At 36.6% G+C, this 14,731-nt stretch overlaps 1 protein-coding gene across 3 annotated transcripts in view; it reads right to left on the minus strand.

The window, feature by feature from the left end:
- Miro (mitochondrial Rho GTPase) overlaps nucleotides 1-14,731 on the minus strand; it is a 43,217-nt gene that overhangs the window by 14,859 nt on the left and 13,627 nt on the right. For all 3 annotated transcript variants that reach the window (XM_071594967.1, XM_071594960.1, XM_071594951.1), the window contains exons 11-14: nucleotides 13,277-13,415; nucleotides 7,991-8,096; nucleotides 4,381-4,480; nucleotides 3,914-4,069 (exon numbers count right to left, since the gene is read on the minus strand). In XM_071594967.1, the coding sequence (XP_071451068.1) occupies nucleotides 3,914-4,069; nucleotides 4,381-4,480; nucleotides 7,991-8,096; nucleotides 13,277-13,415 (501 nt within the window). The remainder of the gene's footprint in view (nucleotides 1-3,913; nucleotides 4,070-4,380; nucleotides 4,481-7,990; nucleotides 8,097-13,276; nucleotides 13,416-14,731) is intronic.

Genomic DNA, 14,731 nt, shown 5'->3' on the forward strand with positions numbered 1-14,731 from the left:
ACTATTGAGGAAGGCAACAGGAAACCACCTAAATTATCATTCCCAAGATTTACATGATGGACAAAACAGGGATTTTGAGTCCTGGCAACTACGTGGCTCGACCCAATCAGCCGTGTGTTGTCCCGGCAGCGGGGGAGGCAAAAGGCTTCCGCGGAACCCTTGCAAGTGAAAACCGGCAACAGCAGGACAGAAGACACAGGAGAAGAAGACCAAGTTAGTTAGAATAGGAACGTGGAATGTTAGGACAATGATGAGGACAGGGAAATTGGAGAATATTAAGCGAGAGATGGAAAGGGGAAAAATAGATATTTTAGGTCTATGCGAGGTGAGATGGAAGGATAGTGGGGATAACTGGAGTGATAAGTATAGAATAATATACAGCGGCGGGGACAAGAGCCAACGAGGGGTTGCCATAGTATTAAATGAAGAGGTAGGAAGAAGCGTACTCAACATAGAGCAGGTAACGGATAGATTATTACTAATAGAGATAAAAGCAGAACCAACAAACATGGTTATTATTCAGGTATACATGCCACTGGGCAACCATAAGGAAGAAGAGGTCGATAGGATATACGATCAGGTGGAAGACATAATCGCGTGTGTTCCCGCAGGGAAACATTTGATAGTGATGGAACATTTGATAGTGATGAATATTGGAATAGCAGGGAACATTTGATAGGGATGAGGAATTGGAATGCGACGGTAGGCGAAGGAAGAGATGGTGACGAGGTGGAGGACTACGGTTTAGGCACGAGGAATGACTGAGGGGAGAAAGCAGCTGAGTTCTGCAGAAGACAGGGTTTAGTCATCACCAACACTTGGTTTAGACACCACAAAAGACGCAGGTATACATGGAAAATGCCAGGTGACTCAGAAAGGTATCAGCTAGACTATATTCTGGTTAGACACAGGTTTATGAACAGTGTAATAAATTTGTACAGCTTCCCGGGAGCGGATGTAGACTCTGACCACAATTTAGTGGTTATGAAATGTAGCGTCCATTTCAAAAAGATAAGCCAGGGGCGGTGGGTTATAAAATGGAATATATATATTTATATATATATATATATATATATATATATATATATATACACACACACACACACATATATACATATATATATATACACACATATACATATATATATATATACACATATATATACATATATATATATAAAAATATCTTTGAAATGGAACGCTCTTCGGCGACACACAAATATATAAAAACACAGATGTAGATTTTTAGAATATAGAGACACGAAGAAAGGACACTCACAATTTGTTATTTGACGTTTTGACAGCTCGGCTGTCATCTTCAGAACCTGATTCTGAAGACGACAGCCGAGCTGTCGAAACGTCAAATAACAAATTGTGAGTGTCCTTTCTTTGTGTCTCTATATTCTAAAAATCTACATCTATACATATACATATATATATATACATATATATATATACATATATATATATATATACACGAGGGTCATCCGGAAAGTAGTACCCGTTCGTGCCGCATGAAGTGCTGACGACGCGAGTAGCCGCTGGACGAGGTCAGATAGCTTCAGTGGCTTGTCTGCCTTCTCTGAGCCAAGTTGCGTGACGCTAGCATTGCCTGTGTTGTTTCTGTGATTGTTTACAATGTTTAAAAAAATTGAGAACGCCGCCAGTTGTGAAGTGAGGGCAGTGATTAAATTCCTCAATGCAAGAAACGTTCGCCCATGTGATATTCATCGCCAATTAAAGGAGGTGTATGGAGACAATGTAATGGACGAGTCGTCTGTTCGGCGGTGGTGTCGCAACTTCAACATGGGGAGGGGGAACACACACGACGATGAGCGTTCGGGGAGACCGTCTGTCATTACAGACCAACTGGTGAGCTCAGTTGACGAATTCGTGAGGAACGATCGGCGCGTCACAATTGATGACATCTGTGAGCATTTTCCCAATGTTTCTCGAACAATTGTTCATGAAATTGTTAAACACCATCTGCATTATGCAAAAATTTGTGCAAGATGGGTCCCTCGCGTATCTCAATGAGCTGGCGGCGAAGGACTATGCAGCAGGAATACAGAAACTTGTCACACGTTATGACAAATGCCTTAATTTGCTTGGAGATTATGTTGAGAAGTAGTTTAAAGTATCCTCTTTCAAATAAAATTTTTTATGTTTGTTAATATTTACTTTTGTGTCTTTATTTCACGAACGGGTACTACTTTCCGGATGACCCTCGTATGTGTATATATATATATATATATATATATATACACACACACACACACACATATATATATATATATACATATATGTATGTACAGTGTGTTTCATGGCACGCATAGCTATGCGTGCCATGAAACACACTGTTCTAATCCTTTATGATTTTGTATGATTGCTATACTACTATCCTATCCTCTTGTGTGTGTCCTGTCTATTACTCCTTTGGTGGGTGAAACAGCTCCCTCACGCCATCTCTTGGCCAAAGAATCAGGGCACTTGGTTGCATAAAGCATCGCAGATCTCAGTGTAAATTATGTTTCCTGGATAGCTCAAGTGGTTAAGAGCCTCTACCTGGCAAGTAGAAAGATCCAGGGTTCAAATCCTGGTCTAGGAAATATTTTTGCATTCGTGATCTGCTTGATTCCGCCTTCCCCACCTCTCCTGTGTTCGTCTTTTATGTGTGTTCCTATCCCTTTTCCTTATATCTGTTTCTATGTAAATGCATACACATAACTCTATCTGTACACATATACATGGGAATATGGTAATTCAGGGGTAAAGCATTAGACTACTGACTACAGGGCCCGCATTAGCTTAGTGGGTGTTAAGTCTAGATAAATCCATAAAGATTCAAGCATCAATTTGAATTGGATTCCTTAAAGAGCCAAATTAGGCAACAACATTATCCTAATTTCTCTCTGAGGCATTATTTCATTATATAATGTACTTATATTTGAAAAAAACTTCCTAAGGATGATAAATGTTGTTATAATTTTTTATTATTGTTCATAAAGGCACCTACCAGGCATTATTGATGACCTAAAATATTTTAAGCAATTTTACCACTCAAGTTTATTTTATTTCATGATGTGATATAATATTTTTCCCTGTGAGATTCATTCAAGTGTGTATGTCACACACTCAAATTTCAAATCTTTGCATTTATAAATATGTGGATACCATTTCAAGAATGGTGATTTATAATGATTAATATTTATTTCAACATCCAACCATTCTGAATGATTAAGGAAGTAATTTTTTCCAAGCCAAATTGTCTGCTTGGATATTTAAAAAAAATCAAATTAGTATATTTTATCGGTTACATTATTTTTGTAAGCATAACAAAATTAAAGTAGCAATGATTGGTGTTTCCTTTTACTTTGAAAAACTGGAAACCTCTTAGGAATATTAACTGTAAGCACTGTTGTTATGAATAGTTTCAGGTGTAACTTTGTGGAATTGTTCAACAATGAATAATTTTTACTTTTACTTTTTTATTTTTCATTTAACTCCAAGTGAAAAATAAGCTTTATTGAGACACACATATATGGCTGTGGGGTTCCATTGTAGATTGGTTAGAGAGGGATGGGTGGGGAGTAAAGAGAGCAGTAGGGTAGAACACCGTCCATGACCGCTAATTGGGAAGTTAGGGACAATTCATATCTCTAACCCACCCCCACAGCCTTAAACGCACAACCCTTGGATAAATATACTTGTGTGAATGTAACTTCTTTGCCTGAAGATGCTGCACCGCAGTGAAACCTAGGTTGCAGTTATGCTTATTTTTCATGACTAGCTCCAAAATTTTGTCTTGACATTATTATTCAGTAGGCACTGTTGTGGGAGTCAAACTTTTTTCCAAAACCAAAGGTGTGAAAATAGGGCACAATTCCGAGATGCATAGCCGTAGTGAACTTACTAGGTATATCCTTGCTATGGACTGAAAGGATTGTGAATTTGAGGAATCATAGACGAGGCAAGCCACATCACAATTGACTTGAGATGGCAGAAGGGCAACATTCGGAGAATCCAAAGTGATCTCTTCCAGCACCAAGTACTTTTCTTGCCCATAAACCTTTAATTGAAGAAAAGGGAAATGAAAGAAACAAGAAAAACAAGTTGTAAATATGAATACCAGGTACTCTGATGATAAAGCTTGTATTTACATAATGCTCAAGATTTTGTTTTTATCCCACTCAACTTCCTTTCTTACGATCATGATTGCATCATTTTTTGCCTTGACGAGGACAACAGATATGGGCATTAGTCAAAAACACTAGCATGATGATAAAATGGGAATATTTCGGCTTTCAAAACAAACCTAAGAAAAAGCCATGGGCACCAGTGCAATATCAATAATATGAAGTAACATTGTGTGGTCTTTACCTGAACAGTGTTGACAACGAATTGGTATTGGAGGGGTAGATCACCAACTGAGGAATCTAGATGAGACGATGCTATAGGTGGGGGATAAGGAAGGAATGACCTGGAATTCAAAAAAAACAAAGTTATTTACATTCTCCCTGAATATTGAAAATTTATTTCAAGAATGTCATAAGAATAATTTATAACTCCCTGTACATAGAATACATAATGATAAATACCATGCCAATTTGTTGTCAATGAGGAGCTTTAGGTGAGGCCCAAGGCATCAGCCTGAAGGCAGGGACACCTTCACAGAATGCAATGCAGTTGCTTAAATTTAAGAGGCACTGGTCAACCAAATGATTAGTAATGGGTAAATATAGGAGACAACAGAACGACAAATATGCCCAGAAACTCTTGATTCATTACAAAACTTACCCCAGAAATACAAAACAATTTTTAGTGATAAACATACATGCATACAACATTCACAGTCATGAGAGAGAAAAACTTTGATTAACTTGCAGCGAACGCAAGAGTATAACGGAACTTACAATTTTCTATTTTTTTGATAGAGCCTTGATATTTTTGGGTACAGTCCTTGATTCACTCACATCTGCAGTTAGGTTTTTACCCCAGGTCATCAGCTAGCTAGCTATTCAGCAGATGGTACCAATGGACCATTACAGATGATTGTAGCTAGACATCCGAGTGAGAAATTTGTTGTTGTCTAAAGTCTTGCCTGTGTAAAGTTGCGTTTTTAATTCAAAACAGCTATTTCTTACTTCAGTTATGGTTATTGAGGGCAGTGAACATGTGAGAATGATTCAAACCTTACACCACAAAGTTGTCGCTATCTTCCACCATGGATTGAGGTGAAACTGCATAAAAACTTACAAAGAGATGTTGTGAACCTAGATTTATTCGTGTAGCCATATTATTGTGAGCATACTCAGGACTTCAAGAGACTTGAAGAGCAGAATAGTGGGATTGGAAACAATATTAAAAGCAAATAATTACAATTTGGCATAAAGACATTAAGATATGAGGGAGCTGAAAGACAAGGTTTAAACTTAGGTGTAAATTTTATAGACAAATTAATTGCACAAGTTGAGGACGTACTGTAACATACACAATGCCTTCAGCCTCATTTAAATGAAACACCATCTGGGCATAGTTGGGTTAAGTTTCAGCAAAACATCATAAAATTATTTGTTAGAGGATATTAATGAAGTTTTTCCACACATTCACTATTAATTGGGGGATAAACCAGAGTTGGCAACATTTTCCCTTTTTTTCCCTAGACCCCTTTCCCCTCAGACAACATAGAGTGGCTTGGTTTTGAACTGGACAGTAAACTAAAACAGGACCAGCACATGTCTGCTAACCTTATAAAACCGTCCAAAGATATTTTCGTACTACTCAAGTTAAAAACAATAACCCAGAGGAACTATTTAAAATGTATTTATTTTGCCTTTTTCCATGTCCATCTTAATTATTGCATGGAACTCCGGGGACCATACCATGAGAGCAAAAGACTTATTTATGCTACAAACAAAATCAGTCAGGATCATTTCAAATTCCAATTCTAGGGAGCACTGTAAATCAAATTTTAACCAACTTGGCATTATGACTCTTTAAAGCCTTTATATTTATAAATTTCTTAGTAATGTCAAAGAAAACCTCAACTCCTTACAAACTTGAGTCAATGAACATCAACATCATACCAGGAAAAAAGATCCTGAACTAGAGGAGCCACAGGGTAGGCTATCAAAAACAAGGAACTCATTTAACATATTAAAGCTGCAATTTGCAAAGCATTAACCTATGGAAGCAAGAAATATTACCTTATCAAGGTTTACTCTTCACTCTTGGCTGGTATCTAAAGCATTTATTTACACAATGAATTTCTTGAGTGTAATACTATTGACATTTATTTCTTATTCTATTGTATTACTCATTAACAAAAAGACTATCACAGTGCATTTATGCCTAATGTCTAATAAATTATATGATCACCATAAATAAAAAAGCACGCTAAATATATGTTTGAATGCCTAAGCCGTTGTAGCTGTAGACCCACATAGATGGGGAATGATGGTTCAAAATGACCATTTTAGGCCATTCAATAACTCCAAAAATTCCTTTCAAAAACTCTCATGCACAGCAGACAACTCTAAAAAAATGTAGAGTACACCACAAAGGAAATAAACTTATGGAGCAACATGTTCCTAAATAAAACAATCTTTGCTGGCAGTCTGTGTACACTCTAGCTATGTACAATCTTCAAATTCCAACTGATCGTGATAGGCTTCAAAGCATTGAAACAAATCGTTCCACTGTGTTACAACCACTCCGATGCATTTTGCTTATGGAAAATCGTTTTCTGAGAACATAGATAGCTGATTGAATATTATTTGCACTACTTTCCAATTCACATCTTCATAACTCAAGGACAGATAATCTTTCAAGGCAGTCCCTTTGGGACCAAACTCACATAAACAAAAATATAAATTAACAATAAAATGGGTTTCAAACACTGCTTTCTGGTTCACCAGGACATATAAACTCTAAGTCACTATGACAACGTCAAACCCTCTCACTGAAAACACAAAGACAAGGTCTTAAACCACACTAATGGGATGTCATGAATACCTGATCACCTTATCAATCTTATGGCATAAGCAAACAAGGACCTTTCTAGTCAATGAGAAGTCTGTGTATTTATTACTGCTGACATCATGGGCAACATAACAACATGGTCAACATGGGTATGATATGTTTCCAATTCTAACCCAGTATCTTTTTCACTGAGAAATTGAAACTATTAGTTTATGAAATGTGGTTATAAAAAATAAACACTGTCAAAGATTTATTTCCCCACTCAACAAACACCTCGCATAGTGGATAATCCACATTACAAACAAAATTATTTTTTTCAATTACTTGCTTAGCGAGGGACTTTTTGCATTGCGGATGATGAGAAGAAGGGGGCCATGAGTGATGAGAAGAAGGGGTTTCCTGGAATGATAGGCCACTTGCTGCTTCAGCTTGTGTCTAGCTTTCATTCTGCTAGTATCATTGTGTCGCTGGTGATCATACAGTTTTACAAACTTGCGTTCCAACATACTATTTGCGCATGGTTTTAAAAATGTCCCCAAAGAAAAAAATGCAAAAAGACAACTAAACGCAAATATAAATAACAGTAGAAGAGAAAAACAAAATCATCGAAGAGAAAGAACAAGGTGTGAGCAAGGCTCATCTAGCATACACATTCATTAGCATTTCTGCAACCAAGTGCTTGGCTGTTTGTGACTGTTCCTGTCGTAATTTCATGTTTAGCGTCCGATGTATAAGGTCAAAAGTAGGCTGTTTTCAGATTAGAGTAAAGAAAAATGAATATTAATGAACTGATTATTAAATTGTTTGCTAAAAGTTCTGGATCAGCGATGAGCTGATTTATTCAACTCTAAGTTCACGTTTTTTTTAAAAGTACTTTTCAGGTTTTCTTTAGTTTATTCTTTCACCACATTCCTGGGAAAGGCACAGACAAATTTTGGCATTCTTAAAGATTTCATAGAGCTAAAAGATCTTAAAATAAAACTAAATAATAAAGATTTCAAATGTCTACCTGCAAAACGTTGACTTCCCACATCCTTTGGGCCCAATCACATGACACTTGAAAACATTCCTGTTTGTCTGCTTTTTGGCCAAATCAATCTTTTTGTCTCTCGTCACTGCAAAGTGATAAAAGTCAAAATAAAATTTGGAAAAAATTCATACAAGACATCATTATGAAAAATTGGGAAAAAGTTTTGCCCGTTGAATTTGAAAAATCCACAAGAACATATAACTGCCAAAATAAGAAGAGATGCAATTAAAGAAAAGTTAACTATTTAACAATGGATAGATAAGAGGTCTTTATTTGGGCAACTACACAATAGCATCAATGCATCCACAGTAATAGAGAAATAAAACAGTCAAATCTAGTTATTTTTAACTTTGTGGAAACAAAACACTATGACTTATGCTTATGTATTTGGCATTTGAATAACTGCTCAAAAGAACTATTTTTTAAATTTATTTTTAAAAAATAACTTCTAGAGTAAAATCAGGATAATTTGTTCACCATCTCTTGAGCTAAAAATTTTGCTAAACTATAAAAACTAATAATTCAAGATTTGTACACCATCTCGAATAGGACCTTTGGCTGCATATACTCAATCAAAATATATGGAAAATCAATGCTCAAAAACTATGGCTTGTGTCCATTCAATGCACAGGAATCAGTGGCCCATTACTCATTCACTCAAGCTACGTAATCTGTTTATGTGTTCTGTGTTTGTGTCCTGCATCAAGTTGACAAACAGGCTGATTCTGTAAGGCCACAATCTGCATCCTGCAGTCAGCAGAGTAACACAATCAGATGCAAGAATACACGGCTACCACACGACTTCACCGACATGACTAGAATATGATGAGACTTGCCTCTTCCTCTGCTGGGAATGCCACGCAACCCAGCAGGCCAAATCTCATAGCAGCTTGGGATATGTCAACGAGGTTTCCCAATGCATTCCACAATAGTGTTTTGAAAAGGAAAACCATCACTTAACCCTTGTAGTGCTAACTTGCGCGTGTGGTACTACCGATATATTGGAGAGGGGGGTACAGTAAAATGTATCTTCGTAGGAAAAATAATATTTGGAAGTTACTATTTTAGATATTGATATACTTTTTGTTAATTGAATATAAATTAAAAATTAAATAATAATACTATTGCTTTGCATAATTTGAAAGATGTACATACTTATTTCAAAGTTATAAATTTCAAACATATTTTTTCATGTTATTATTTTGACTTGAAGACACAAGAGTAATAGAATTTTTTAAACATTTTATAGTAAAACTGCTATTGTTACATTGAAGAAATGTGGGAAATATTATAAGTTAAAAGGAAAAGCTAGCGAATGGCATAACTTTTTGTCAGCCTCCACACAGTCCCACTTTGCCTGATTGTACAGTTTACCTCTGTGCAATGTCATGGCTTTTCCATTATAGTTTAGCTGTTCATTTAGCCCCCACGGCGAGCCAAACAAATGCTGCCAACACTTTTTTTACAATGCATCCCCATTCATGGGACCTCTTCTGGCCATGTTTTTCAGGACAAACAACACAATTTTCAGTATAATAGCAATGAATCCTATTGAGATTCTGCTGCTGTGAATGACGAGATGAATTTGCCACTGCCTCACCCAAGCTTGGGGACAATATTTCATGGGCGGCTTGGAACTGTGCATGATATCTATTAGTTTTGAGTGTAAACAGATTCCATGGCACCAGGATGAAAAACAATTTGAAAAAATGCTATGAGATCTGGAGTCGGTGCGGGGAGCGCATGCTTGGGGCCCTGTATTTCTGCGTTAACTACCGAAGGCGTTAGCACTCCAAGTGTCATGGCCTTCAGAGATTGCATTGAACCCTAGTGGTGGAATTACATCAGTCAAATCACTGATCGTCTCATCTTCTCCTCTTTCCTATACAATTCTTGTTAACACAATGTCAGGGTGGTCACCTGAATCTGAATTCATATCACCACTCAGATGCTTGCTCTCATCATAGTCCTCAGAATAATCATCATCACTTAGTGACAACAAGTATTTCACCAATTCTTCATATACTATATCTTTCAAAGCCTTTTTCAGTGGCCATATCAAAGTAACCAAAATGAACACAAAAATAAAAATGTACGTATTCACTTGAAATCATATTTGATTCAACCGCATGCTTGCAAGGGAAAAACTGCACTGAACCTCATCGGCAAAAGAGAACCAAGTGTATCCTGCGCATACCATCTACTAAGTACTTTCGAATCTCAAGGCAGTAAAAGAAACAAGCCCCATCAGGAGGAGAAACACTTACAATGCCATCACATTACAAAGAGCGTAAATGATTACCTAGGATGGACGGCAAGGGAAAGCAATATAGTATGTTTGCATAGTAATGCTTTCACTAACGTCATATCGCCCAGGTCTTAGCAGTTTGTACCGATACATGTTCATCGTAAGGTATTCAAAAGTTTGCGGAATTGAACAAATTAGCCTTTCAGGAGGACCACAATGGTGTAAAGACCACTAAGTGAAAGTAACGAACATACCATTAGACGGAGCTTTCCCACACATAAGCAGTTCAACATAAAAATTACAGTAAGATTTAAACTTTAAATGAAGTATTTAAAATGGAAAATAAAAATTAGAAAAAAATATGTAAAATAAAGCAGAGGTACAAAACAAAATACAAGATGCCATAAAAAATTAATAAATTATAGCAATTTAAACAATAGCTTAGGTTTGAGCTGACATACATAACAGTTTCAGGTTTACCTTAGTGGAATTCTTTCATTAAGAGGGCAAAAGGAAACTTAACATTTCCACACTAAAGATTTAATATTTCACGACCATGGTTTCGATGCTGTGTGTCATCATCAGGTCATCACCTGATGATGAGGTGATGACGCACAGCATCAAAGCCATGGTCGTGAAATATTAAATCTTTAGTGTGGAAATGTTAAGTTTCCTTTTGCCCTCATAATTGAGCTGATATATCAGCTCATCACACTTTTTGCCAGAGATGCAAGAGCCAATATATGAGCCCACCACGCTAGAAGGGTTAAATGCCCCCCCCCCCCCCCCCCCGGGGTCGGAAGCCTTTGCAGCCGCCTCACTGAGGAACAGATGCTAGGCAGACCTCCTTTCGTCTGGCTCCTAACCTTCGACCTATCTGGCATGGGTGACTCCCCCATTGGCAATTATCATTGCTCCCACCAGCGCTGCTCTAGAGGTAACCAGGACACACAAGTCCTCCCACTGTGCCAAGTTTATTGTCCATAGAGAGGGTAATTTTGGTATTCTACCGTACCAAAAATTATTTCAATTGTATAAAGGTTTCACGTGCGTAATGACATGTAACTCAATCGCTTTTGAACAATATCTCTAATGCAAATATGAAATTTGATGGCATTTACAATCTTTATAATTAACTAATATCAGAAAATTAAAGTAAAATATACTAACATGAAGGGTTTCTATTTCATTTTTTTGCAAATACAATTTTTCAAAATTATTTTGTTATGAACCTAAAAATAATGAGAACCACTTGTCATCCACTTGATTCCCTTTCTTTTCCAACAGTGCAATAAAAATGAGGGAAATAAACTATTTTTAAAAAAAAGATACAATGAAAATTGTACGAAGCAGCACATGGGCATCTGTCAATCATCTTTTAGTTTTAAAACCTGAAAAAAAAAATCAAAGGCTTTGCGACATCATAAAACTTCTCATTACACCATAAATATAAATTCTAATACTATGACAATTTGTTTGAAGGTGTGTGAGATTTTGTTTGCTATTTGAACTGTCTATACTATCCATTCACCAGAACTATCAGAACTGTGATGAGAGAACTGAAGCTAGGATTAGAACTAGACGAGGAACTGAATAAATCTGAAAATGATCTATCAATATATCTTTAGTTGTGAATGAATTTTCACAAATTCCATTAAGTGAAGCCTAAACTTAAGTAGCAGATCTAGATAACTAATTTATCAGAGCTGAACTTTGTTCTTAATTCTAAATGAAGGGCAATCCGATTAAAATCGAATTAATGTTCAGTTAATAAATATTTATGAATTTTTTCTCATTGCCCAATATCATAATACAATGCAAATGTGTACATTTAGGCATTTGGCGTTAGGAGTCACACCATTTTCATAGAAAGGATAATGCACACGTGCCTATAATGCCATAATCCTCTTACGTACATTGTTCTGCCATTGTGATTTGCTAGGTTTGCTGGATTGATCCTTTCCAAGAGTCAAGATGGTTTGTGCTCAACTATGCCAGAAACATCACTCAAAACATTTGCACGTGTATAAGCCATTCAAGGATTATATGAGAGCGATACAATGATGAGTGAGCACACATTTTTCATTCACATAATTGATCGAGCAAAGTTTGAGTTATCTTGTTAGCTTAATGTACAATGCATATTTATTTATTAGTTTCATTGACTTGACTCCAGTGGCAGTCAGTGCAAGTTGAAATGTGCTCAGTTCCCCGTTGGCAACAATGGAGATTCTGAGATGAAATTTTGCTCTTGCCTGAATAAATCATCAGCTGAGACCTATGCAATGCTACATAGGGCTCACAGAGAGCCTATTTACCACTGCAGCACAGCTAGAAGATGGTTTAAAAAGTTTAAAGGGGGGAAACAATCAATTTGAAAGGAAGGCAGATCGAGAGCTACAATCATTGCTCTTACACAAGTAAACATTAACTCTTTTGGTACCAATGTGAAAGAACATCAAATAACATCGAAAGCACCATCAGAAGTATTAAAAATTTTATGAGGAGCCAGCCATTCACACATTGGCAAAATAGAAATTGCACGAGACACGCATTTGTGAATGCTGAGTTCTGTTTAACCTACTGTGAAATCATGATTGCCTAGCAAAAATCTACCGTGAAGTAGATTGCTATGCACTTTAAATTCCAAATCTCCCTGAAGCCCAATGGGACCAATTCCCCAGGGAGAAGAACACCTTTGGGGGAAATCATTTTCCATCATAAGACGCAGGCATGGGTGAAGTGAACCTGTTTCAACTTTAGACTGCTACCACTGCCACAATACTTAAGTTTAAACAATTAAATTTGAACCACATATACATAACACATTTGGTTAACATATAACATAGCTAAATTTTTGCACTATAAATTATGAAAATATAAAAATATATGATCACTCCTTATTGAACGGTCATAATGCATTTAAAATGCTCATAGACAAAATGCATCATTAGACATAGATTTCTTAGGAGGACAGAAAGAGAGCTGAAGTAACCAAGGGAATTGCAACGACTAACCTTGAATTGCAGATAGCTGACTATCATCAGGTGATGTTGTGTTGTAACCAAGATATGCTAAACATTCAAGGGCTGAGCCGATATCCACCAACGTGAGCAAGGACCAACGACATAAATAACCATTCAAAGTGGGCCAACCCTGAAATTAATTCATTCAAAATCAGATCATAAACTCAACATAAACAGTCCTTGAGTTAATTCATAAAGGAAAAAGGTAATTAGAACTGAAACCAAAAGGTTTTAATGATATTTCAACAGAAGAGCATGTTATGGTACCCTTTGAACCCTACCATGGACTAATGCATGAATAACAATTAGGTCCATGGCTCACAGAGTACCTAGTAACGCCTTTGGATGGCTCTGTTTGATGCTTTGTTCTAAGCTAGGTTTGTGAAAAGTTGTCATGAACAATGAGCAGTGTTACAACAATATTGAAAGAATAAGGATGGGAGCCAGAAGTTGGCCATACGTTGAAATATAGGTTAAATTTACTGCCAAAATTTGGTTCAGGTCACTTTTTTGAAGATGTTAAATACATTACAGGCCCCCACTTACTATGGTAGATAATATTGAGAACATAAAATAAGGGAGATAGATGGTAAAATGGATGGAATTGAAATGTCATTATTTTTACTCATACGATTAGAGATCAAGATGCATATGGTTGCAGGCATGAAGGGGACAATTAGTTTTGAGTGTATATATTTTGTGGATACCCTGAATGATTTTTGAATAGACCCATTTAATTACATTGCTCTCATATGATTTGAATACATCCTGTTATTGAATATTGTCGAACGTAATTAACTTCTTTCATGTGATTAACTTTGTTTGAGTGCAAGAGCACACTGATATTCGTGCAGTGATAGTGAATGCATGGTTGGGTACCCACTCCCACATGCCCTTGTGACCCCTCACAGGGTATTTTGCAAATATAGATGAAGCACTGCCAACCTTGAGAGTGGCAAATCCCCACCACCGTCTAGGAATTCTCTCAGCCTCCAAGTGGCAAATGTTTACCACTTAGCAGAACCGCTGCAGGATGCTGCTAACACAATCGAGCCAGCAATCACATATTATTTCCAATTCCCGGTTTTCAAGGATAAAAATTTATTTTCCTAGGTTTTGTGCAGCCATTGTACAAAAATAATGTGTTTACCGATGCAGTGGTAGGTGGGCAGTAGTTTCGTATTGCAAAAGTTGGCTAATCTGATTAACTGCAAGTATGTCCCTTCAATGTTTTTTTGTCCAATTCTTCACCCCTTTGCAGAATACATAACATTCAAAAACTGCTAGTTTATAAAAATCATTAGGCTAGTCAATCATATTGAATTCAAATGATGGAAAAACATTATCGTTTTGCCTTCTACTGTCCTCTAGTCATGTACTTTGCGGTAAAGTAATAGTAATTTTTTTATGTTAATTCAGTTTTCACAGAAGAAAGAAAATGAGCCT

The sequence above is a fragment of the Hetaerina americana genome, unplaced genomic scaffold, assembly GCF_022747635.1.
Source record: "Hetaerina americana unplaced genomic scaffold, ioHetAmer1.1.p SCAF_1, whole genome shotgun sequence".
NCBI classification, from domain to species: domain Eukaryota; kingdom Metazoa; phylum Arthropoda; class Insecta; order Odonata; family Calopterygidae; genus Hetaerina; species Hetaerina americana.